Below are 27,628 nucleotides of genomic sequence, written 5' to 3'. Positions count from 1 at the left end.
ACACTGACTTTGGACATTTAATCATATTTAAAATCAGTAAACTCGTTTACAATCAATTTCTGTGAAGTATAAAATCTCTTTTTTAGTCTTATTAATGTTATGTAATTGATGATAATAGAAGTGAAATCTATTTTTGTTATTGAGAAAAACTTATTGTTGTGACAATAACCATGCCATATGTGCGTACTCACCTAAACAACAAAACATGCTGATTCAATAACTTCCAAAAAACATGAAAACACATGTGATGCATGATTACAAGACACAAGGATGGTTTACAATTGAACATTTTGTTTTAATCTGTAGAGTAAAAAAATAAACAAAAAAACAACAACTAGTGTTAAATTGTATCTACTTAGATGGTTAACTCAAATCATGAAATCAATTTCTCATCTATTTTACATTTTTATTATTGTGAAATGAACGTGAATGCAAACGTGATTAAATGATTCAATCTGGCTTTATTATTTACACATGCTACGTACGACTGTTAAGCTGTAAAATGTAATGTTATGTATTGAAACAAATCTTTTCATTAAGTTTATATCTACTGTGGATTTATCATTAGAACCTCTGGGAAAAACCTGATGTGAACAAACCAGTAAAACTGCTGATTTTTTGATTAATAACTGATTAATCTTCATTGTAAGGATTGTCTCACATATAAATAGTATAATGTTTTAATGGGATTGGACTGTGATGCCAGCAAAGAACATTTTTCTGTTGAAACTCTCCTGAACTCTTGAAAATTGTATATTGTATATTGAATATTGCTTTTGTACTATAGGTAGATGTACAAAAGTGATCCTCGGTTCGCAGCCTAGTGTGAAGCAGTGGGAATGAGGATCAGCACCTCCAAATCTGAGCCCTTGGTTCTCAGCCGGAAAAGGGTGGAGCGCCCACTCCGGGTCGGGGACGAGGTCCTGCCCCAAGTGGAGGAGTTCAAGTATCTCAGGTCTTGTTCACAAGTGATGGGAGAAGGGAGCAGGAGATCAACAGACGGAGAGAGCTGAGCGTAAAAGCAAAGCTCTCAATTTACCGGTCGATCTACGTTCCCACCCTCACCTATGGTCATGAGCTGTGGGTAGTGACTGAAAGAACGAGATCGCGGGTACAAGCGGCGCAAATGAGCTTCCTCCGAAGGGTGGCTGGACTCTCCCTTAGAGAAAGGATAGGGTGAGAAGTTCAGCCATCTGGGAGGGGCTCAGAGTAGAGCCGCTGCTCCTCCACATCAAAAGGAGCCAGTTGAGGTGGTTCGGGCATCTGACAAGAATGCCTCCTGGGCGCCTCCTGGATGAGGTGTTCTGGGCATGTCCCACCAGGAGGAGGCCCCAGGGCAGACCCAGGACACGCTGGAGAGATTATATCTCTTGGCTGGCCTGGGAACACCTTGGTGTTCCCCCGGACAAGCTGGAGGAGGTGGCTGGGGAGAGGGAGGTCTGGGCTTCTCTGTTTAGGCTGCTGCCCCCGCGAGCCGGTCCCGGATAAAGCGGAAGAACATGAAGGGATGGATGGATGTATTTAGAAGCATACCGTGTTTTGGAAGCAATATAAGCACCCAGACAGTTTTTAGGTCGTCAGAACAAGTTGCAGTTTTTGTTGTCTAACATTGTAATCAAATTACTACCACTAGTTTGTGTGAAGAAATTAGCTTTTCCCCTCCCTTTTCTCATGATTAGCACACGTCCTATTTATTAATGAAAACGCATACTGTTGAGGGTACATTTAAACCTGCTGTCTTTTTGACCTGTAGCATCTCCAGTAGATAATTTGCTAGAATATAACATTAGAAGAAGATGTCAAATAATTCTAAACTATGTTATTATTACTACTATTACTACAATTATTTTTAGCAGAGTTAAGAGTTAACTGCTTAAGCACCCCTTAAAACGGTCTAAACTTGACCCTTGTCTTCTTTCTTTTTTTTTTTGCCTGTCCTGTTCGTTTCTATAAAAATCAGAATTATTGTCTGAATGCCAGGAAAGATGCCCAATTTTTCTAATGTGGATCATTATGGCTTTGCCATATTGGTCCACTTGATTGATCTTTATTATTATTATTTATTTTATTTTATTTTACTTTAAGTTATTACAGACAGGACAGACATGACCTGTGGATAGGAAAGAAAGAAAGAAAAAAAGAAAGAAAGGGAGGGAGGGCGAGAAAAACATAGGGGAAGAGGGACAGTGATAGAAGACACTAAAAAAATCCGCTGGATCACCTGTTGAAAGAAAAAAACACAACAACAACAACAACAACAACACAGTAGGGAGACCACAGCGACAACCTAAACATAAGTAACATTAATTAATAAATACTTAATGTTACTGAGCAGCACACAAGACTGACAGCGCACAATGTGCTTAGAGGGAGCAGCCAAGGAAGATAGTGTGTCTGTGAACACCCGTGTGCACACCTGTGTGGATCAGCACGCTTGTATTCGAAAGGTTTCTCCATGTAATGATCTGCTAGAGGGTGTGGGGAGCCATAGCCCCGTCCCCCAGGGCATGAAGCAGGCATGGAGGAGATCCAGGCCCCAGACATCCAGAGGCCCCCCAGAGTGCGAGAGCCCATGGAGGACCATCGGAGGTGCAGAAGCCACAGGGGGGCGTGGTGATGTGCCCGCAGGCTCTGCTGGCAGCCAGCCACACCAGAGAGGACCGAGCCCCGCACCCAGAGGCTCGAGGTCTAAGGGCCTCCCACCCCCCGTAAAGGGCCCGACTGAGCCATGGGTGCCAGGCCCCGCCAAGCAGCCACTGGGAGTGAGCCGGTACATCAGTACCTCCTACAGTACCTCCTAATTCCTGTCATTGCTGGAATTCCATTCTGCTATGATGATTCATCAAATTCTAATTGCCAACTAGCTGATTAATAGAATTTTGTATCTAAATAAATCATATCCTGTTATTTCAAATTAACTTTTCTTTTTTTGGTCAACACAGCCAGGCCAAACAAGATGCAGACAATCAAACAACTAGACAGGAGAAGAAGTAAAATTAAGTACAAGACACTAAAGACAAGTAACTACCAAAACAAAACAGGAAGTGAGAACCAAATGGGATGAAGTAATACACTTTTTCTCCATTGATTTGGCTCACAGCAGAAAAGTCATTCTCACCACTCTTCATGCAGATACTAAAACAGTTTAGATGTTTTTCATAACACAGACTCACCTGTGTAAAAGACACTCCAACAATCAAAGCTTTTTTCACAATTGTCAAAACATGAATAGTCAGTCAGTAACTTCAACTCTGTGATGAATAAATAAAAATCTATCACTACGCTTTAACTATGGAGTCATCAAAATGGTTTTTGAGCCCCACACCCCCGGTACCAAAGAGGAGGAGATCACGTTTAATCGGTTATAATACGGGGTGAGAAATATAAGTCCCAACTTGTGTGGTATCCACAGAAACCTCTGAATCTCAGCTAAAATCTCATATAAACAATTTCTACAACCACCAAACACAACAAAAACAAGACAGTTTCCATGGCTAACATCAGAGCCATTTTCCGTCAACAACCTCCATTTTAGACCCATCTACAGACACGTGACTGGACAGACGCCACATGCAGTAAATTTTGGCCCACGTGGGTTTTGGCCTAGTAACTACTGATTGGTTGAAGTGACGTGACCGTGGTATTGTTACTGTGATCCTATTGGCTCAAACGATTAAAAAGAGGTGTCAATCATGCAAATTGACCAAAAGAAACCAAAGTTACAGCCTCTCAGCCCCAGAGGCAAATTAAACGCTCCATGCCCATTGCCATGTAAATGTGTGGTTAATTCTTCAAAAATATTAAAAAAACAAGCATTTTCAGGCCTGTTAGTAAAATTAAATCATTTCTGCTCTTTAATACCTACAAAATTCAACTGACATGGTGTCCAATGTGTGCCAAAATTGGACATTTTTGTACGACGTCTGGATATTTATGTATTGACAGTGCTGTAATTTTTCACATTTTCACTTTAGAAACATAAATCTTTGCACATATGATGTTTATTTGTTGGTTACTGAATTTCTGAAATGAAATATGACATGAGGCATATTTTTAAAACGGTTATATGGTAAAAAATAAAAAATAAAAAAATAGGCAAGGATAAAATCTACTTACTTTTTCTGTGTTCCAGTCTCAGTAACTTTGACACAGTAAAATCCGCTGCAATATTTATACCTCTGATGAAATTTCACAAGTGTTAGCTTTATTTTGATACCAAGATTGTATACACAGAGTTTGTAATTTCAGAGAAGTACTCAATTAATTGTGGGCATTTCATTTTCAAGCAGGAAGCTCAGAAACCCCTTTGGGCCCATGTGGTTAAAAGGTTACTGACTTTGGAAAGAGTTGTGCAAAAATGAAATACAAAGGATGGTTTTACTTTACAAAAGTGATGAAATTGAGAAAATGACAAAAATATTTTTAAACTATATATGTATTAGAAAACAGACACAACAAAGAGATGAGGGCTCTCTTTGTTGACCCATTTGGTGGAACAGAAGATCAAATATTAAAGTGCAAGGATGTTATAAGATGAGTGCAATCACTTGAAAGAGAAATGACTGCTGTCTGGTTAACATTGATTTGAACATGTGAATTACATGAGGAATTTCAATCCAGGGAAGTTCCATAACTATAGTATTTGTTTTTGTACAGAGCTCTGGTTAGGAGTAAACGTCCAGCCGCTGGAAAATCCACAGCTAAGACTTGCACACAGAAATCTGCTCTAACTGCACATTTAAACTTGTTTAGTAGCTTAATTCAACAACCTGACTTTAACTGGGTGATTCTGACGACATAAAAGTTTTCTCTTTCTGCACGCTTTTGTTGTGAGGCGACAATGCTGAAGTCACATCTGAGTAATAAAATGCGGGGAGAATGATAACGATACAGCAAGATTCTCCAGATCATTAACTCTCACAGTCTTGTGAACAGCATGGGCGTGGTGACCTACATTTCTTTGCCAATTTCGCCGTCGTCTCGTGCACGGGAATACTACCAGGTAAACTCAAGACACTTTTGAATATTTTATTGGTCAAGAGCAAAAAGAATGACTGACTGTGTTTAAAATAACTTCACAATGTCACAGACAAAATATTCAGTGTTTATTTCCTGGTTTGTCAGTAGCGGTTCATGATAAGCAAGTCTACCACACGTCACCAGTTAATTTGCGATAGGAGTTAATCTCGAACACTGGCTGTCAGCTACTCGGTGGAGGAGTGCGGTTTGGCTACGGGTGAGTTAGTTGGGAATAGCAGTGTAAAGTCAGCCTCCCGAACGAATAATGTGGTGGTCATTTTTTTAGACAGTGTAGTTGTCTAAAAACAGGAGAACAGGAGTGAAAGTCCCGTTTCCTCACCGGTAGTCACAATCTCTAATGTTCCATCTTTCACCAGAAACGAACTTTTGGAGAAGGAGTTTTCCCGACATGGACAACTAATTTCTCCCATAAAAATGGTCCCTTTAGGTTGTGTCTCCACACTTAAAACACATCGTCTCCTTTAGAAGACAAGTTCAAATGATTCTCAAAGGAAATGAGGACACCTTAAACCTGGCTTTCAAATTAAGGACTGATGAACTATACTGTTCATTTCACGCAAACATTTCGATTGTGGGATAAAGGGGAATTTTGTTCGTGCATATCCAGAAAGAGTTGGGGAGAGCCGGGCACCTGGTGTCAACGGTACGGTGCAGGTGCCACCCCCGATCACATGGGACGAAAACATGTGACAGATGAGACACACAATGGGCAGGTGGAGAAAGGGGAACAAATACATAGTGAATGGATAAATGTAGATATGAGGACCAGTCAAGTGGTGAGCAGGTAGATGATAGAAAAATGAAAGAATACATTGCCCACATTGTTTCCAGAGTAGCTGAGTCAGTGCTGGAGGAGGGGCCGGATATTGTTATGGGTGAGGTCTTGCCATTATTGTTTGTTTGTTTGTTTTTTGTACTACTTGAACACTAAAGTGGCCCTCCAATGAGATGACAGTGCCAGCAGTGGCCCAAAGCTCCTTTTAAGTTTGAGACCCCTGGTTTAGACTACAGATATGGCTAGACAGGCTTTTCTTCTCTTCGAAACATTTGCATTTTTTGATAATTATTAGAATATAAAATATTAAAATAACAAAATACTGATATGATACACAGTCCCAATCAAAAGTTTAAGACCACTTAAAAATGGAAAAAAAATCATATTTTGCATGGTTGGATCTTAACAAGGTTAGAGTAGAGCTTCAACATGCAACAAGAAGAAATGGCAGTGAGACAAAATATTTTTTTAACAAGCAATTTATTGAAAACAACGCTTAAACTGAAACAGGCTGTTTTACAGCTGATTGAAAATTTAGGACCACATGCCTTTAAACCTTCTGGAGGGCGGGGTGGAGCTTATCCAAGCTACAGTGGTGTTGGTGGTGGTCTCACTTATTCTTGTATTATTTGATCTCACTGCTGCATTCCAGTGGACATTTCAATATTTATTTGGAGTTCACTATAATTCATTGAAGTGAACTTAATCATTTTGGATAGATCACAACAACAGTCGCCTCAAGGCGCTTTATATTGTACTTATGTGGGCTGGATCAGTGAAACTCCCCTTTCTGTCAGTCCTCAGAAATTTAACTACACATTTAATCAATTAAATATCGTAATATCAGCAAAAGAAGCACAGTTTTAACAGTATGCCACAATTTTTCTATATGATTATGAAATACTGCTGTATAAAATGAAATAAATCTGTCAGAATGACTCTTTGGACTTAAATTGTAAGAAGTAAATGTTTAAAATTACAGAAATCTATAATGTTAATGCGAAAGAGAAGATAAATTTTGAACTTTGACCTGTGTTTTGAAAAGTTTTATAACTTTTATAACTTTTCCTACTTATAAAGACGTCACCCATGGTCTTCATATTCATACTAGACTAAAATAATTAACATATTATCCAATGACCCAGATTAGAGTGTTCATTGAGACAATTCTGCCCCCCTTGCCTAATCTTTGACACCCTTGTGCTATGCAAAAAGATCAGAACGTCTGCCAAGTTTCACAGCGTTTGTGAAATAGTCACAAGCTTGTGCCTGTGTGAGTTCTCTCTAGGTACCCCCCCCCCCCCCCCCCCCCCCACCCCCGGCCCTAATAAGGAAAAGCATAAGAGAACACTGGCAACATATTTAAGTTAATAATTTTTCTCCAAACTGGCATTCTAACAGATTTCAGAGTATATCAGCTCACTGGTTCCATAATTACTTTTGAGGGAAAAAAAAAACATTTTTTGTGAAATCTAAAGTTTAACATGTGTTATTTTTAAATCTGTTATCACCCTCTTAAGCCACCACTCTTTTTTTCAGTACCAGAGCAGCAACTCACAGTACACTACATCAAGAGAAGAGGACTCTTCACTGATCATGGTTCAAGTTTGTAAAAGGCAGGTCTGCACTCTCCTTCCGAAATCTGACTGCATCTTCCTATTATTGCCTGTGCTTGTATTCATCTTCACGATATATGTCATGGACATCCTGGAGGTGAGGACACATTTTTATTTATTTAATTCAATTCAACTCAGTTTTCTTTATATAGCGCCAAATCACAACAACAGTCACTTCAAGGCGCTTTATATTGTAAGGTAGACCCTACAATAACAAATACAGAGAAAAACCCAACAATCATTATATATTTATATATGAGGAACCAGTCAAGTTTATTCTGAGAGAAGGAAAGCAGGAATAAGTAAACAATTTTAAAAAATTACAATTAAAAAAAAAGTTCATTTTAAAGTAAAATCCGAAACAAACCCTGTCTCCCCATTGGGCTAATTGCACAACAACCCAGTTGTGGCCCACAACCCTGGCTCGCTGCAACCATGGCCTCCCACATGGCACCTTCCTGTTAACAAACAGACACTGGCCAGAAAAGTTGTCTGTGATGCAAACCTGGCTATTCTCCATTTGTGACACCCCCCCCAACAGGGCTTCACCCAGTGAATGACAGTAGTTACAGATGCAGGCAGAGGTTCACCTCTGCCCTGCTGTCGATCGTACACGTTGTTTCCCACTGATCGTTGTTTATTATTATTATATATCATATTTTTTATTTACTTTTCCCTTTATACAAAATAAAACAAAAAAAGCAACAAAAAAAAAGACAAAAACAAAAAAAGCAAAAAAAAAAGACAAAAACAACTACCACAACAACAACAAAGAGAAAAAACAAATAAAACAAACAAACACAAAAAGCAGTCTGAGACATGTAAACGGAAAACTAATACATTATATATAATTCGGTCTACCACTCATGTACACATTTGTCCTGACAAACTCAACCCGCCATTGGAGTGGGGCTGCCCCTCTCACTATGGTTTCCTTCAGATCATCAGGTAAGTAATACAATAGCGGGCACCATATATCCAAAAAAATATCATCATTGCCACTTAATTTTACACTCAGTCTTTCCATTGGTAAAACTGTAAAGATTTCTTTATACCACTGAGTTATTGTTGGTGGTTTTTCATTAATCCATTTGAAAAGAATACATTTTCTTGCCAAAAACAATAATTTACATAGTAGTATATATTTGTTTTTATCTGGAAATTTGTTCAGAATTGGCAACCCCAATAAATACTGGGCTGGATCTTTTGGTATTCTACTTTTAAACATACCTTTTAAATCTTTTGTTACACAGAGACAGAATTTTGAGATTTTTGAGCAAGTCCAAAGACAGTGCAAGTAGGATCCCGCCGCAGATTTACATTTCATACATTGTGCAGACCTGCTCGGATCAATTTTATTCAGAAAAATAGGCGTTCTATACTGTCTATGTAAAATTTTATATTGTATTTCTTTAAATCTGTTACTAAGAAATAAAGAATGCACAGATTGTATGCACTCACTCCAGGCATGATCATCACAGTGACACTGGAGGTCACCCTCCCAACTCCTAATCAGTTTTCCAATATTATGTTTGTTATAACCTTGTAGTGTATTGTAAAACTGTCTTATAGTACTATTATCTGCATTTAAGTGTAAAAAGAAATTTTCCATGGGTCCTAGTTGCATTGTATTGTGCAAAGTATCAAAACTTGAAGTAATTAGGTGACGAGCCTGTAAAAATGCAAAAAAAAAAATCCATTTGATGTATTCCATATTTCTTTTGGACCTGCTCAAAAGACATACAAACATTCCCATTAAACAGATCACCCACCACACGTATTCCTGCACCAAACCATCTCTGAAATACTACACTTTTCATTCCCGTTGTAAAGTGCCGATTATTTATAAAAGGTGTAAGATAACTCAGTATAGGATTACTTTCAGTGTATTTATTCATATCACGCCATGTTTTTAAGTAAGTATCAATCATTACTTTGTTATGTTTTTTAATATATTTACTCACTAGTTCGCTTAGGAGATTAAATGGCGAACATGTCCAGGCTTCAAGGGGATTCTCTGTCTCTTTTAGATATGCGTGGATCCATTCATGTATGACTCTACTATGGCATGACCAGTTAAAAAGCATAATGTTAGGAAAGGCAAGACCCCCTTTATCTTTGGGCAGCTGTAACGTTTTCATACTTAATCTGGGTTTCTTACCCCTCCAAATAAACCTTGACAGATGTTTTTCAATTTCTTTTACAATTTTTTGGGTAAGAGTTATTGGGAGCATTTGTAAAGCATATAAAAGCCGTGGCAACACATTCATTTTAATTAAATTCATTCTTCCCATCCAGGAGACCGGAAGATCCATCCATCTAGAAAGATCTTTTTTGACGCTTTTATGAACTATGTTTATGTTCTGTTTCAATATACTTCTTATATTAGGTGAAATGTGTATCCCCAAGTACTTAAATCCCGAACCCGACCAGGTAAATGGGATATTACATGTCATAGGCAGATTTCCCAGTGGCATAGCAAAAGTTTTGTTCATATTAACCTTATACCCAGACAAATATCCAAAAGTTTCTATAATAGATAATACAGAGGGTATAGAATCCTGGGGATTGGTGAGAAACAGCAGAACATCGTCTGCGTATAGTAAAATTTTAAATTCGAATCCTTGAATTTGATATCCAGATATACTTTGATTATTTCTAATGGCCTCTGCCAGTGGTTCAATTACTAAAGCGAAAATTAATGAGGAAATCGGGTGTCCCTGTCTTGTTGATCTCTGTAAACAGAATTCTGGTGATTTAATACCATTTACTAAAACACATGCTCTTGGGGTGACATATAACAGTCTGATCATGTCTATAAACCCCCTACCCAAGCCAAATTTCTCCATCACAGCAAACATATAAGTCCACTCAACGCGGTCAAAAGCTTTTTCCGCATCAAGTGATACAACTAGTCCTCGTGTTTTGGTTACATTGTTCTATAATATTCAGTAATTTTCTCATGTTTGTAATTGATTCTCTATTCTTGATAAAGCCCGTCTGATCTGCCTTAATAAGCTTAGGTATATAATTCTCTAGTCTGCTAGACAATATTTTGGACAAAATTTTGCTGTCAACATTTATTAAACTAATTGGGCGATAGGAAGCACATTGATCAGCTGGTTTGTCCTTCTTATGGAATAGCGATATGTTCGCAGAGTAAAGTGTATTGGGAAGACTTTCCCTTTTAATAGAGTGCAGATACATATTTAAGAGGGGTATAGCTACTTGATCCTGGAAAACTTTATAGAAGTCTGGACCAAAACCATCTGGGCCAGGGGCTTTCCCTCCTTGAAGAGATTTAATTGCTGTCAGCACCTCTTCATGTGTTGTTTGTTCACCAAGACGAGCTCGATCGCCTTCAGACAAAGTTGGTAAATTGAGTTTATGTAAAAAATTTTGGGTATCACTTGTTAAGGTTCAAATATTAAGGAGGGATACAGGAGGAAAATCCAAATAACACACTGATCCAGCCGGGTGGAGTCAAACGATGATTTTTAATGAACACGCGTGGGAGATGATCACTGTGCGCAGACAGCATCAGATCTCGCCCCAAAATCTACACAGGAAAGGTTTTATAACATCAGGGCATATTTACTGACGCCCCCTCATGCGTCAAGCAGATATATACATGCATACGTCAAATCAAAACCACCATGACTTTTAACATAGTTTGAAAAGAACATTTTCTCCTCTCCAAGCCAGGTGTTTCCTGTCACTGTCCTGCCCGCGCTTATCTTCTGGAACATCAAGCTCAGTTCTGCAACAAACTGTCACATATGCAGACACAATTTTGCAGTTGCAAGCTTTTACAAGATATTACTTGAACCTTCACCTACCCCTGAGTCTAACTGCTGTGTAGGTGTGTGTATGTGTGTGTCGACCTTACATGCTCTCTCATCTCACCCGTTGCGCTTCTGACCTTTTACCAGAACAGAGGCTCATCCTTATGTGTAATAACCTGACTGAAACTATAGATGTAATATGTTGAATAAATCTCTTAAGCAAGAACCACTACTAGAAGCTTAATAAAAGAATATAAAAGTATAAAAGATAATAAGGAACAACCTGGTTATTCAAATAGCATCATCCAAACAGCTCGTCAGAATAACTTGCACTTACACTCTGCTTTTAGTTTCACTTTTGCAAAAGCACGCTCTGCAAACCTGCAGTTTCCTGTCAAGACTTTTAGGCCCAGATTATATTCAGAGGTGAGTCTTTCATATAATGCAATGTAATCTGCCTATAAACATTTAAGATTATAAAAAGCATTCAAAAGCATTTAAGATTATAGATTCAACTCAACAGTTTAAAGTGGTTATAACTGCACCTGTAATAAAGGCTAATTGTCTGCCAATATGTTTAAACATCTGAATGCAATATCAATACTTGTAGGTTATGTTATTAATGCCATGGTAATATGAACAATAGCAGTAAAATAATTTCTCTAATCCCTACACACTTAATGTGGCTGTATTTTCAGATGTGTATAATTGTTTGTAGAAATTTTCCATTAATTTAACCAGTTTATTATTTTCATATTGATTATGTCCTCTTTCATCTTTTAGTGATGTTATAGCATGGGATTCTAGTTTCCCAGCAGCCAAACGTGCCAATAGCCGCCCTGGTTTATCTGCCAACTTAAACAGCCTATGCTTAGCATAGAATATACTGGCCTCTGCTTTTTCAGTCAGAAGTTGATTCAGAGCTGATCTAGTGGCTTCTGTTTTTTTCAGTACGTCAGGTGAAAAATGTATTTTGAGGGAGTGTTCTAGATCTGCTAATTTTTTTCCAGGTCCATTTGATGTTTTAAAGATTCTTTCTTTTTTGCTATACTGTATGAAATTATAGCGCCATGTAAGTATGCCTTCATTGTCTCCCAAAGGACAGAAGGGTTTGTGTTTTCATTATCATTTGTCGGTAATAAAAGATCAACTTGTTCTTTTATATAACTCCGAAACATAGAATTATTTAAAAATGATGGATTTAATTGCCAACTACGTGGAGTTGGGTGAGTTTCAGGAGGTGAAATATTTAAATGAACATCTGCATGATCAGAGAGTATGCACGTGCCAATATCACAAATACTAACTCTGTCGAGGACCTCCCTCGAGACAAGAAAATAATCAATACGGGAAATCAATGTGGATTAGAATAAAAAGTATAATCTTTTTCACCTGGATGAAGAGTTCTCCAAATGTCTATCAGCTGCAAGTCAGAATGCAGTCCCTTGATAGCTTCTCGCTTTTTGGATACTGAATTGTTGGGCGGTGGATTTTGATCCATTTCTGGGTCTATGCTACAATTAAAATCTCCTGCCAGAACAGTAAATGTTGTCAAATTGACAGATATTTCTTTTATAAGTTCTGAGTAAAAATTTTCCAGATATACATTCGGAGCATAAATACAGCCTATCAGAACAGATTCCCCATATAAATGTCCTATTATAACAACAAATCTACCCTGATCATCTTTAATACACTTTTAAGAACAAATAGGGTATTTTTTACGAATTCAAATTGCAACCCCTCTCTTACTTGATGAAAAAGAAGAAAAGTACACCTGCCCCACCCATTCTCTCTTTAGTTTTAGGTGTTCCACATCTGAGAGGTGAGTTTCTTGCAGGAGAACAATGTTAGTTTTCTCCTTCTTAAACCAGGTCAAAATTTTCTTACGTTTAATAACATTGTTTATCCCTTTAACATTTAGGGAGACATACTTTAGATCACTCATTGCAGGATCAGGTTATTTAGATTATGTATTGTGGTAGCGACAACAGAAGTATCAGCCTCGTAGTTTAACTTATAAAACAGATTATGCTCAGATCTGCTCAAACACCAACAAAATATAGACAAAAACCAAAATCTGGGTACTGAAAAATAATATTCCTGCAATAAACATTTATATCGTTCCAAAAACAGGGTTAGACCAGTCCCAGAAAATGTTCCTTGCTCCCGAAGATTGGGAGGAAACTTCACCTGTTGCGGGCGCACCTTGAAGAGAGATGATACACCTCGCATCCACGTATGCGCCTAGCAAACCCCCAACAAGACTTCCAATGTACCAATCGGTGTTGCCACATTTCTTCTACTTCTTTTCTTCCCAGAATATCATAATACAACATAGTCACTGAGTGTAATGGTCTGATCGTTGTTTCTGTTAGCAGAAACGGGGAACAGAAACAGCGATCAACTCACAATCAGGCAGCAGTGTCCTTCTCTCCCACGCCTGGCTTCTATATGCTCCTTCCTCTTGGAGTCTGTGCCAGCCTTCTTTTTTTCCTCCTCTGAGTGCTCATCCAGCTTTTTTTTTTTTTTTACAAGTCCATTCAGCAGCTTATCGGCCACCTCAGGGCACACCCATAACTCAGCAGGTGGCTTCTATTACCCAATTTGTCCACTGTACATCCAGTCCAAACTAAATTAAAACAATGCCATGCAAAACACTAAAAAGGTGCAATATAAATACCAAAATCAAAATCATACGACTAAAATCAAAACTGTACATATAAACACACTAAAATCAGGATAAAACTGATTATAAGACAAACACAAATTTCCACCATGTGATATTATTGTATCTTGTCCAGTTATTTAGAAATATTTTAGTATAACATTTCACCGTGCATTACGTAATAACAATAATAATACATTATATAAAATAACATGATAAATGTATTTTCATAAAAATAAATAATATAAAGACCAGAAGCCCAGTACTAAACATGTTGTTGGAGGATGCTGTGGTAGCCATGCTGGCTCAGTGTGCCTTCAATTTTGAATGAATCCCCAACAGTGTCACCACACCATCATACCTCCTCCTCCATGCCGAAGATAAGACAATGAAAACAGGAAATGCCATGTCAAGAGGAATCTTTCATTATACTGTGTTTAAAACTAAAGAGACTTCTTTCATTTGAAGCATTTGGATAACTGCCATGCTCTTTCTTTGCCCGTTTCAGAAAAAAATGAACACCACCATCATCATCCCCTACCCAAGAGCTGCAAGCACTGTCACTCCACCTGTTGACATACATTACAACTTCTGCAAGTTAAAACCACTATCCCCTGAGGAGGCTCTTGAAGAAAACCTTCTGCTAAATTCTACTGCTTGGCCTGAAACTCCATCTTTATCATCACCTCTTTTCTTGAGCAACACCAGTGATCCAGCACACAGCACTTTCACCATTCTCCCCAGTATAAGAGAGGGACAGTGGCATGTAGGGGATAAACTGGAGGCCCTGATAAAAATACACGACTTCAAGGGGCGTCCAAAGAAGTTCGGGGGAGACGTCTTATTTGCCCAGCTGCACAACCCCACCCTTGGTGCAGGTGTGGTAGGGCAAGTGGTGGATCACCTCAATGGCTCCTACTCTGCTGAATTCTCTATACCCTGGGAAGGAAGCGCACAGGTTGAGGTGATGTTAAAACTTACCATTTATGCTGTGATGGCAGCTCTTTATTTTTGTTCCCCTGGTAGGGTCTCACATGGCAAATTGGTCTTGGGTGAGTGACCAGACAAACGGCAATTAGAATAAAATAGAATTCAACTTTATTGTTCTTGCACATGTCACAAGTACAAGGCACCGGAATGCAGTTTGCATCCATCCAGAAAGTGCTTTAGCAATAATATAGATATATTGCAGAATATGAATCTTTTAAACATATGCTACAATGTACACGGTATGAAGGTATGTTATGAATATACTATAACTATAAGTATGCACAGGCTCTAACTGTAGTGAGTGTACAAGCTATGTTCAGGCTATGAACAGGTTATACATATGGTTAAAAATATGTAAACTATACAGAAATATGAAATATGAAAACTATGCAGATTATAGATATACAAATGCGAGTATTAATAAACAGATGTAAACAGTTGTAAAACTATAATTATTGTATTGTAAAGTATGATTGTCCATACAGCATTTACAGTAGTGCTATTAAACGTATGTTACAATGTACACGGTATGAAGGTATGTTATGAATATACTATAACTATAAGTATGCACAGGCTCTAACTGTAGTGAGTGTACAAGCTATGTTCAGGCTATGAACAGGTTATGCATATGGTTAAAAATGTGAAAACTATACAGAAATATGAAATATGAAAACTATGCAGATTATAGATATGCAAATGCGAGTTGGCCATTTGTTTGTTTTTGTCCATTTGTGTGTGTTCAGTTATGGGTGGTTGTGGGTGTGTGTATGTTCAGTCCATGAGTTTAATGTGGGTCAGATGTCAGGAGGCAGAGTTCAGGAGTCTGACAGCTGTAGGGAAGAAGCTGTTCTGGTACCTGGTGGTCTTAGTCCAGTAGCTCCTGTAGCGCCTCCTCGAGGGCAGGAGGGTAAAGAGTCCATGTGTTGGGTGACTGGGGTCTTTGATGGTTTTCACAGCCTTTTTCAGACACCTCTTCCTGTAGATGTCTTGTATGGCAGGCGGTGGTGCTCCGGCGATGCGCTGGGCAGTTTTCACGACCCTCCACAACGCCTTCTGGTCCCAGACAGAGCAGCTCCCAGACCGTTATGCAGTTGGTTAGGATGCTCTTGATGGTGCAGCAGTAGAAGTTCACCAGGATGTCTGAGGACAGGTGGTTCTTGCTCAGAGTCCTCAGAAAGAAGAGGCACTGGTGAGCCTCCTTGACTAGCTTGGAGCAGTTAGTCGTCCAGGAGAGCTCCTCTGAGATGTGGACTCCCAGGAACTTCACACTCTCCACAACAGTCCCTTTAATGTAGATGGGTGGATGTGGGTCAGCATTCCTCCTGTAGTCCACGATGAGCTCCTTGGTCTTCTCGGTGTTGAGCAGCAGGTTGTTGGTGTCACACCACTCAGCCAGACGATCCATCTTCTCCCTGTAGGCAGCCTCATTGTTGTGTTTGATGAGGCCAATCACCATGGTGTCATCTGCAAACTTAATGATTGTGTTGGAACCATCGGCAGGTCTGCAATCATGGGTGAAGAGGGAGTAGAGGAAAGGACTCATCGCACAGCCTTGTGGTATACCAGGGTTCATTGTGGTGATAGATGTGCAGTGGTTATCCAGCCGGACATGTTTGAGCCAGTTGGTCAGGAAGTCCAGTAACCATTTCTACATGAGGGAACTGATGCCTAGGTCTGTGAGTTCCCTGATGAGTTGTGAGGGGAGGATTGTATTGAACACTGAACTGAAGTCTATAAACAACATTCTGGCGTAGGTGTTTTTATTGTCCAGGTGTGAGAGGACAGAGTGCAGCGCAATGGAGACTGCATCCTCTGTGCTCCTGTTATGATGGTATGCAAATTGGTGGGGGTCCAGGGTGGGGGGGAGACAGGATTTGAAGTGTGCTAGGACCAGCCGCTCTAAGCACTTTGTAATGATGTGGGTTAGGGCTACCAGGCTGTAGTTGTTGAGGCTTGATGGGTTGGAGTTTTTGGGTATTGGGACGATGGAGGTGGATTTGAAGCAGGCCGGTACCACAGTATGGGCCAAGGATAAGTTGAATATGTCTCTCAGCACTCCTGCCAGCTCCCCAGAACACGCTCTGAGAACACGCCCGGGGATGCCATCATGACCTGCAGCCTTGTGGACATTAATCCTGCTCAGCACCGCTCCTACATCGGGGGGAGAGAGTCAGTGGTAGGTGGTCTGGATTCAAGTCTGCTTTAGTCGCAGTAGTTGGATTCCCTCGCTCAAAACGAGCATAAAAGTTGTTGAGCTCATTGAGCAAGGAGACATCAGAGGATGCAGGGGAGGGTTTAGTAGTCCTGTAGTCTGTAATGGTCTGGAGTCCTTGCCATATACGTCGGGGGTTATTCCAGTCTGTGTTTTAGAATCGGTCCTGGAGCACTGTGTCTGTCCCCTCTGGTCACACTTTAATTGTTGGATGTTTAACACATTGGATGAGTGGTGAGGAACAGGGAGAGATGGTCTGATTGTCCAATGTGGGGGAGGGGTGTCGCTTTGTAGGCTCAGCCTGGTTGGAATAAACATGGTCTAAAGTCTTGTCCCCTCTGGTGTGACAGGAGACATGTTGGTGGAATCTGGGGAGGACTGTCTTTAAGTTGGTGTGGTTGAAGTCACCAGCAACAATAAAAGCAGCCTCGTGGTGTTTAGTCTGGTGTTTGCTAATGGCTGCATAAAGGTCTTTCATAGCCAGCCCAGCATTAGCATCAGGGGGATATACACTGCAGTAATATTGACAGAAGTGAGTTCTCTGGGGAGATAATAAGATCTGCATTTGACTATTAAAAACTCCGCATTAGGTGAGCAGTGACTCTCAGTAGTAGTAGAGTTTATGCACCAAGCATTGTTAATATAAATGCACAAACCTCCACACCTGGTCTTCCCGGAGTCATCTGCTAGTCTGTCGGCTCGGTGTGTGTGACATCCTGCTAACTCAATAGCATTGTCCGGGCAGCTGTTGTTTAACCATGTTTTGGTGAAAAACATGACATTTGAGTCCATAATCCATCTGTTGTTGGTGATGGAGAGCCGTATCTCATCCATTTTGTTTGCCAGAGAACGGACATTGATGAGGAAAATGCTGGGTAAAGGGAGCCGGTGTGGTGTTAGCTTTAGCTAGCTAGTAGCCCTCTGTGCCTACCCCACCTTTTTTTACATTCTCGGTGCCGCCTGCCTGCACTTCTGCAAGCCCGGGAAGAGTGGGCGGCCTCCCGTGTTCTGGAGATCTCTGGGATGAGTCTGAGATTGGCAATAAAACTGGAGTTTTGAGTCCAAATATCAAGCAGCTCTTGTCTGCTGTAGGTCAGCAATGCACAGCAATTCTGTATGAACATTCTGGTCAAAAGTAGATTTAAAACCGCTAAATAGCAGATTCTGGAGAGACACTGGGCCTCATGTTGTTCACGCCATCTTGGTCACACAAAACCCCCTATCAGCAGAAGATCGAAGGGAACGGTTCACCCTGCCCAGGATAGGGTTACCAGGGCCCTGCCCTAAAGCCAGGCTTTAGGGCAGGGCGAGTGTCTGGAGGCCGTGCCTTAATCCCAGACTAGTCTGGTGGTCCATGTCCCTTTTTCGGGCCATGGGCGCAAACTCCTGTAGTCCCACTACCTACAGGAGGCGCTCTAGGGGTCGGATGCAATGTGTGCTGGGCAGCGGCCAGGAGTGGAGACCCTGACAGACAGATCCCTGGCTACCGAGACTAGTAATTGGGATGTGGAATGTCACCTCTCTGTTGGGGAAGTTAGTACGTGAGGTTGAGAGGTAATGGCTAGATATAGTCGGGCCTCAACGCACGGCTTGGGCTGTGGAACCAGTCTCCTGGGGAGTGGCTAGACTCTGTCTCAGTCTGGAGTTGCCCTCAGTGAGAGGCGGCGGGCTTGGGTGCATAACCTAGTTAGTATCCCCTCGGCTTGCTGCCTATATGTTGGGATCCAGTTTTGAGATCCCTTCCCAGACGCCTTAACTCCCACTCGCATCCTGGGCCATCTGACCTCAGGAAATCACATGACAAGGTGGGGCCAGGTTTCACAATGAGCTCACCCGAAACCCTGGCTGATTGTGACCCACACCCGCTTTCACACCTTGGCTCATGTGATTAGGTAGAGGATCATCAGGGGGTCCTTGTCCCTCTTTGGGGGGAAACTCCCACCGGGTTTAAATCTGGGACTCTCCACCATTTGACCCTTAGAACTGAAGAAGCTTCTCGGATGAGAGGTGAAACGTCTTCAAGCAACTCAAAGAAGTCCAGATGCTTTTCTTTCCAAGCTCCTTAGACTACGATGACCTGGATGACTGAGAACCTTCACAGACATCTCTCGAGGATACTTGAGGGGGCATGGGAGTCTACATGTGTTTTGTGGACTTGGAGAAGGCATTCAACTGTGTCCTGTGGGAGGTGCTTCAGGAGTATGGGGTGTCTGGCTCGTTGCTATGGACCATTCAATTCTTATTCAACGTTTGCAAGAGCTTGGTCTGCAGTGGTCCCAGCGAACAAAAAGTCGGACTCATTTCTGTTGCCAGAGTGGCCCTTTCTCACCGATTCTGTACCTAAATTTTATAGACAGAATTTCTAAGGATAGCCAAGTGGTGGAAGGCTTCCACTTGGGTGATCTCAGAATCTTATCTCTGCTTTTTCAGATGATGTCAACAGGTGACAGCCTCCAGCTTGCACTGGAGCAATTTGCATCAGAGTGTAAAAGTGGTGTGAATGAGAATCAGGATCTTCCAAATCTGAGGCCGTGGTCCTCAGCTGGAAAAGGGTGGAATGCGCACTCCAGGTTTCACTCTGGAGTTGTCCTTGACACAAGGAAGTAATACTGTGTTGAAAGGTTGTAGTTCTAATTCATTATACCTGTGAGACCAGGTTTGAAAACTCTGGCTCTTTGTCCTACCAGGTTACATTGGTTCATCCTAGTGAGGCAGTCAGGGTGTTGCACAGGCTGAACAGAGAACAGCCCGACAGGATTTACTTCAAGAGCCAGTTCCGCTCTGGCTCAGTCACTGAAACGACCATCTGTAATGTATGTTTGCATCCGGCACAGCAGCCTGTATGCAACTACACTGAGCTCCTTACAGGTGAGCCATGGTTCTGCTACAAACCAAAGAATCTGAATTGTGATGCCAGGATCAACCACTTCACGGGAGGATTTAAAGAAAACATCACAGCCATTGAGAAACAACTTTTTCAAAGGTTTGTGTTACCTATGTATATGTCTTTGTTGTTAGATTTCAGGAGCTATAAACAGCTGTAAAATATGTCTTAAAGGGTGCACATCAACATTAGTCTAGCACTAAAAGGTTTCGAGTGCTTGCATTTTTACATTTTTAGAGAGACTGAACCCAAAAGAAACTGTTTTTAAGCTGCTTTACAAAGTTAGCAGAGAATTAGCAAGTAGCAACTGTTCATTTGTATTTGTGTCAGTAACCATCTAGCAAATGTCCCCTCTCTTTAGAAGCAGATATTTCTTACTCTTCACCCACTAAAGAGAGAAATATTTTTTTCATAAACCTTTTATTGGTTCTGTAATGTTCATTAGTGTTTAGGCAGGGCTTTCTTAGTTGAAAAAAGCTACCTGCTCTGTGTAGTTAAATTACAGAGGAGTAGTGTGACTGGACTGAAACCTTAAGGTCATAAATGGTTATGTTGCAGATGCTAATTAATGGACTTTTGAATTGATGGATTTTCTCATGCTTGCTTCAGAGGTGTCAACATGAAAGTCTCCATTCCAGCATCAGGACCTGCCAACATCACCGTGCTTCCAAAAAGGAAAGGTAAAACCCAATTTTTTTCAATACTACGCATTGCTAAATAAAATACAAAAGTGAATGTGTAACTGTTAGAAGACCTAAAATAATTAAAAGAAAACCTAAAACAAATATTATAAATCTTTACCACTATGTTGTACATAGTGTACAGGTATACATAATATCATAGTCTCCTTATGGCATATGGATGTGGCTCCCGAATCTGAAAAATGAAGGCATGAAGAAGTGCTTTAAACTTGCATTGGTTCTAGGATGATTGCAAGGAAGTAGTAGTTTTATAAAAGTTTGTGGGAAAATCTATATCCTCTTTTTTTACCCATAAACCAGAATGCAAACATATTCCTGGTAGATTCAAGTCTCATCAACTATAACATGATTTTAATTCTGTCTCTATGTCCCCACTGGAGTCTAGATGGACAATAAAGCATGATATACGTAAAAGTGGGCCTGCCTTGTGATTCATTAATAACAGCCACATAACACTCAGTTTTACAGTCAGATCAATCCCAGCTTGTGACATCTGTTTTCAAAAATCTGTGTCACAAATAAATCAAAAGAGATCGTTAATCTGGTCAAGGACACTTTGATTTGGTGAGGTATCACTCAAACTTCCACCAACCTATTGATTAACAGGCATCTCCCTCAAACCACTAAGCAACAAACACGAGAGCTGGATGACAGAAAAATTGTTTCTGTGCCACCGAAAAAGCTTGAGTGCCACTGTGTCTCTGGTAATGTACTTGAGGGATGGAGAGACATTTTTCGCCAACATATTTCCCTATTTGGGATTTGAATAATGATTATGGACAGCAGTTTCTTTTCAAAAGAGTTCAATTCAATTCAATTGTATTTACATAGCGCCAAATCACAACAACAGTCACCTCAAGGTGCTTTATATTGTAAGGCAGACCCTATAATAATACATACAGAAAAAAACCCAACAATCAAATGACCCCGTATAAGCAAGCACTTTGGTGACAGTGGGAAGGATAAACTCCCTTTTAACAGGAAGAAACCTCCGGCAGAACAAGGCTCAGGGAGGGGCGGGGCCATCTGCTGCGACCGGTTGGGGTAAGAGAAGGAAGACAAAGATATGCTGTGGAACAGAGCCAGAGGTTAACCCTCTGGGGTCCAGGGTATAATTGGCCGTTTTTGACTACTTTGGATTTTACCTCTATATTTCACCTTTAAAATATGTTTTTCTTGCCTTGTTTGGTACCATTATTTTCAGCACAACCTCAAATATCTGAAATTTGAGTTATTTTTTCATTTTGGTATACTATATTAGCACAGTTGATCTAAATTCAGACAAAAAATTCAAAATCTGAGTAGAAAAAAGTTATATTTTTTACTGTAAAACCCACAAACATGTTTAACGAATCATTTTCATGACTTGAAATGGAAATAGAAATTGTATATTTCTAAAAATTATGCACAAGTTTTGCAAACAACAAAGTTATATGGTACTATTTACCTAAAAATGCAGCCAAGGCCTCAGGCGTTTTTTATATAACCATTTAAATCTATTTACAGAACAATCAGGTGTGCTGCATCAAATAAGAAGGCACACAAATTATTTGTGCCAGTCCAAAACATGTAGTTTGTATTCAGTATAAGACAGAGGAGAACACCACAGGCCTAAACCCTGCAGGTCTGACAACAGGAGGTGTATCAGTCCAGTTTTCCATGTGGGAACAGCGTTTACACTGGAATCTGCCTTTGACGGCTTTATTTGGAGAAAATGTGAAATTCAGCAGTCTAACTGACACACAATACAAAACAATAACTACACAACACACTAACTACAGCCTCCAAACACACACTAAACGTCACTTATGTCTCACATATGAAAACTCGCTCTCTCTCCCTTTCTTTCGCCCGCCCGCTTTCCGTCGCGGGTGTCACTCCTAAAAACTTCCCCTTCTCCCTAAACAACCAAGTGCCACATGTTGCCATATCATTTTTTTGGTTGGCTGACATGGTAAACTTTAACACCAATAGGGAAGGGGTGTTTTTTCTTTTTCATTTTTCACTCGCAAAGGGAGAGTGTTTGCTAGCGCTGTCTGTAGAAAACGCCGTTTTTACCGTTCTTTCCGCTGTAAACACCACTGTTTTGTTCAGAAAAAAGCATCGCGTGTATTTTTTATCATAACTCTGGTTTTACGTGGCCCATCGACACAATTCAAAAACTGGTGTATAGTTTGAAGTCCGCACTTTCAAGTTGAAATGGAGACTCTGAATCGCTGCATCTTGTAGCTGTGTCATCTTAAATTGGTCATGTGATTTTGACGCGCCGGCGCGTCTGGCGACCCCAGAGGGTTAATAACAAGTTTGATTCAGCAGAGAGGACTATTAACACATAGTGAGTGAGAAAGGTGACTGGAAAGGAAAAACTCAATGCATCATGGGAGTCCCCCAGCAGCCTATGCCTATTGCAGCATAACTAAGGGAGGATCCAGGGTCACCTGATCCAGCCCTAACTATATGCTTTACCAAAAAGGAAAGTTTTAAGCCTAATCTTAAAAGTAGAGATAGTGTCTGTCTCCCAAATCAAAACTGGAAGCTGGTTCCACAGAAGAGGGGCCTGAAAACTGAAGGCCCTCCCTCCCATTCTACTTTTAAATACTCTAGGAACAACAAGTAAGCCTGCAGTGCGAGAGCACAGTGCTCTAACAGGGTGATATGGTACTACAAGGTCATTAAGATAAGATGGGGCCTGATTATTTAAGACCTTGTATGTGAGGAGCAGGATTTCGAATTCAATTCTGGATTTAACAGGAAGCCAATGAAGGGAAGCCAATACAGGAGAAATCTGCTCTCTCTTTCTAGTCCCTGTCAGTACTCTTGCTGCAGCATTTTGGATTAACTGAAGGCTTTTCAGGGAGTTTTTAGAACAACCTGATAATAATGAATAGTAGTAGTCCAGCCTAGAAGTAATAAATGCATGAACTAGTTTTTCAGCATCACTCTGAGACTCTGAGGGAAGCATGTATAATGCAAACAGAATTGGTCCTAGCACTGAACCCTGTGGAACTCCAAAATTAACGTTAGTGTGAGAAGAAGAATCTCCATTTACATGACCAAATTGGAGTCTATTGGATAGATATCAGGCTTTCAAACGAATTAAAAGTCTGTCTTGGTCTTTGGTTGATTAATAGGCTGGTGTGAAATATTGCTGCCACACCGCCCCCTCGGCCTGTGCTTCGAGGTTTCTGGTAGTTAGAATGACTCGGGGGTGTTGATTCATTTAAACTAACTTAATCATCCGGCTGCAACCAGGTTTCTGTAAGGCAGAGTAAATCGATTTATTGATCAGTTATTAAGTCATGTACTAACAGAGACTTGGAGGAGAGAGACCTAATATTTATTAATCCACATTTCACTGTTTTACTCTTTGGTTCAGATGTGGATACTGTTCTTTCTTTGTGATTTTTTATGTTTAAGTTGTTTATGGCTGGTTTTTAGTTTATTCTTTGTCTTTTTGGGAGCTGACACTGTCTCTATGGAGATGGCCTTTTTTTTTGGGGGGGGGGGTAACAGGAAGAGAGAAGCTGCAGAGAGGCATTTAAGACTGCAACTCTGCTTCCTAGTCCCAACTCTGGATAGTCATATTTTGGGGGGTTTAATAAATTTGTCCATATTTCTAGAAATGAGAGCTGCTCCATCCAAAGTGGGATGGATGCCGTCTCTCCTAACAAGACCAGGTTTTTTCTTTTTTGGACACCACTCAGACAGACAGCAATTTAAGGAGAACATGCGGCTAAACATGACACTCTTGCCCTGATTGGGGAGGGGACCTGAGAAAACTACAGATTCCACATTGTTTTGGCAAAGTTACACACCAATTCAATATTGATTTTAGTGACCTCCGATTGGCGTAACCGGGTGTCATTACTGCCGACGTGAATTATGATTTTACTGAATTTACGTTTACCCTTAGCCAGCAGTTTTAAATTTCCCTCAATGTCGCCTGGTCTGGCCCCCGGAAGACAATTGACTATGGTTGCCGGTGTCTCTAGCTTCACATGTCTGAGAACAGAATCACCAATTAGAATAGAATAGAATAGAATTCAACTTTATTGTCATTGCACATGTCACAGGTACAAGGCAACGAAATGCAGTTTGCATCCATCCAGAAGTGCTTTAGCCATGATATAGATATATTACAATATATATTAGCAATAATGTAGATATGTAAGTATATTACAGAAATGGGTCTATTATGGTATGTTATAATGTACACGGTATGAAGGTATGTTATGATTATGCTATAACTATAAGTATGTACAGGCTGTAGTGAGTACAAGTTATGTACAGGCTATGAACAGGATATAAATATGAAAAACTATACAGAATATGAAATAAAAAAAACTATACAGAAATATGAGATATACAGCTATACAGAAATGTGAACTATGCAGGTTATAAACAGTTGTAGAATTAAAAATTATCGTATTGTACAGAATGATTATTTACACAGAATTATACAGTAGTGCAGTTAAGATAAGTGAGATATGTGGATAATTTCTACAGAGGCTATATAAAGTGCTAGTGGGTGTGAGTGGTGGTTCAGTCCATGTTATTATTGTGTGTATGAGGGTACAGCTGTCCATTGTGTGTGTAGGTGGTTGTGGGTGTGTGTATGTCCAGTCCATGTGTTTAACGTGGGTCAGATGTCAGGAGGCAGAGTTCAGGAGTCTGACAGCTGTGGGCAAGAAGCTGTTCCGGTACCAATTACCAGAGTCTGACCCCCGGTGGGTGTGTCGCCGAGTGGGGAAAAACTGTTAGACACATGAACAGGTTGGTGGTGTACCTGGGGCTTCTGTTTAAGACTATGCTTCCTCCTCACCGTCACCCAGCCGCCCTCTTTCCCCAGCTGCTTGGGGTCTTTTTAATTAAATTGATATGCAGATAAGCTACTTAAAAACACCACTGTGTGTGTGAATAGGAAGTGATACTCTACCGCAAAGAGAGCGAACACCAAGTGACAGTGCCAACCGAAGGGTTGGTGTGACCGAATGCCTGATGTTGAATAGTTGAATACAGATATCACATTTGTCACTGTACCTACTGAAACACCACCCAGTTAAACTGTCATTGTGTTGTGAAGTCGACCACATGCCATCGTACCATAACTGAATCTTTTTTCACTGTCCTATATTCCATCTTCTTATAAAATCTGAATGAACATAAATATTGCAACTGCATTTGTTATTTTTCCAGTCACTAATGTTTTACTGTAATTGTAAAACATTAACTGTAAAAATACAGGCCATTTGTAATTGTTCCCTTGGTTTTTGTCTTTTCATCTTTCAAACATTTTTTTAAATCTATAAGGTCATTCAGATGAGAGTAGCAGCAGCGTGGAGTCTGGACCCTCTGGCTATTACTATGAGGGTGTATGGAGAGCACTATATGGCACCACAGTTCATGAGTTCAAAAATTCCTCAGCCATCACACAGTGTCTGAAAGACAAAGTTGTTCACTTGCATGGAGACTCGACCATCAGGCAGTGGTTTGAATACCTTAACCAAGCAGTACCAGGTAGATACCCCAAAACCTCTTATTGTACAAATTGGATTTTCTTTTACCTTTTCTTTTACCTATTTCTTCTATAATTCTTTCAGATCTCAAGGAGTTTAACCTGCATAGTCAGAAAAAAATTGGACCTCTTATGGCTCTGGACAACGCAAACAACATTTTGGTGACATACCGCTGCCACGGCCCTCCAATCCGTTTTAGCAAAGTCCCAACCAGTGAGCTGCTCTATATTGCCAGCAAGTTGGACAATGTGGTTGGAGGCAGCAACACTGTCATAGTTCTCAGCATCTGGTCACATTTTAGCACTTACCCCATTCAGTTCTACATCCGGCGTCTGCAGAGCATCCGCAGGGCAGTGGTGCGGCTGCTGTCCAGGGCTCCAGACACACTGGTTGTCATTCGGAGCGCAAACCCCAAAGCTTTGATAACATTGTACGATGCACTCACTGTGAGTGACTGGTACTCGCTGCAGCGGGACAAGGTTCTCAGAGCCATGTTCAAAGGTTTGAATGTCCATTTGGTGGATGCCTGGGAGATGGTCCTGGCCCACCACTTGCCGCATGACCTCCACCCACCACCTCCCATAATTAAGAACATGGTTAATGTTCTCTTGTCCTACATATGTCCGCAAAAAGATGGCTAGATGTGTTTATTAGCGAGCCATGCACAAAGCAGACTGAGTAAATTGTTAAAAAATCAGTTTTTAAATAGAACTTAGAATAAAAAAAGCATGTATGGATATGAATTAATATTATAATTCTTGAATTACAATGTACTTTAAAGTCATCCATCCAGCAGACTGATGCCTGTGATTGAGACACTTTGCTAGTTTGGCTCCAATAAAAATGTAGTTCACTACAATTATCTTTTTAGTGCAATTATTGTTACACTTTACTTTAAAGATTACCTATCCAAGCTCTCACTGCATGCATTTAAATCAAACGTTAAAACATATTATCATTGCTTTCCCTGTCACATATAAGAAATGGCATGTTGTTATTCAAGATAAAACTTGTTATTATGATGTGTAATTCCTTTATTCCTTTACATATCTGTACCAGTGGCTTGGTACTGTCCCTTTGAAACAGCGAGGAGCCTTTCTTTCCACTTCTGCCATGTAAAGGTTGGCTACAAAAGGTGACACCGGGGAGCCCATGGGACATCCATGTTTTTCTCTATAGAAACCCTCATTGTATTTAAAATATGTGGTGGTAAGGCAGGGGTCTAACCCACATAGCAAGCAGGTCTGGCCCGGATCTGGTATCAAGGCGGCACTGCTGGTTGACTTCTAGCATGATAAGACATATGTCGTCCAGATATGGGCCAGGCCTGGCATAGATGGCACTGTCTATGTGATGGCATGCCATATCTGGCTCGATTGTGGTTTGGTTTATGTGGCCCAGGCCCATAGAAAAAAGGTCTTCCCTGGATCCAGCATCAAGC

The 27,628-nt window shown here is 40.5% G+C and overlaps 1 protein-coding gene across 1 annotated transcript; it reads left to right on the top strand.

The window, feature by feature from the left end:
- The first annotated feature begins 4,936 nt into the window (after positions 1-4,936).
- On the top strand, positions 4,937-26,828 carry LOC134620481 (NXPE family member 3-like). The gene is made up of 6 exons (XM_063466657.1): positions 4,937-5,002; positions 14,393-14,848; positions 19,774-20,069; positions 20,580-20,650; positions 25,982-26,188; positions 26,272-26,828. The coding sequence occupies exons 1-6, from the start codon at positions 4,937-4,939 to the stop codon at positions 26,826-26,828; spliced, it is 1,653 nt and encodes a 550-aa protein (XP_063322727.1).
- The last annotated feature ends 800 nt before the right edge of the window (positions 26,829-27,628 follow it).

The sequence above is a fragment of the Pelmatolapia mariae genome, linkage group LG3_W, assembly GCF_036321145.2.
Source record: "Pelmatolapia mariae isolate MD_Pm_ZW linkage group LG3_W, Pm_UMD_F_2, whole genome shotgun sequence".
Taxonomy (NCBI): domain Eukaryota; kingdom Metazoa; phylum Chordata; class Actinopteri; order Cichliformes; family Cichlidae; genus Pelmatolapia; species Pelmatolapia mariae.
Note: the sequence above shows the minus strand (reverse complement) of the source record. Positions and strands in the feature narration are given on the sequence as shown.

What these genes read in the sequence shown, in the direction of transcription:
- LOC134620481 (XM_063466657.1), top strand. Translation starts at nt 4,937, where the DNA reads ATGGGCGTGGTGACCTACATTTCTTTGCCAATTTCGCCGTCGTCTCGT. An exon ending in GAGAAACAACTTTTTCAAAG is followed by an intron (nt 20,070 to 20,579) that starts GTTTGTGTTACC and finishes TGCTTGCTTCAG; the next exon opens with AGGTGTCAACATGAAAGTCT. An exon ending in CGTGCTTCCAAAAAGGAAAG is followed by an intron (nt 20,651 to 25,981) that starts GTAAAACCCAAT and finishes TAAATCTATAAG; the next exon opens with GTCATTCAGATGAGAGTAGC.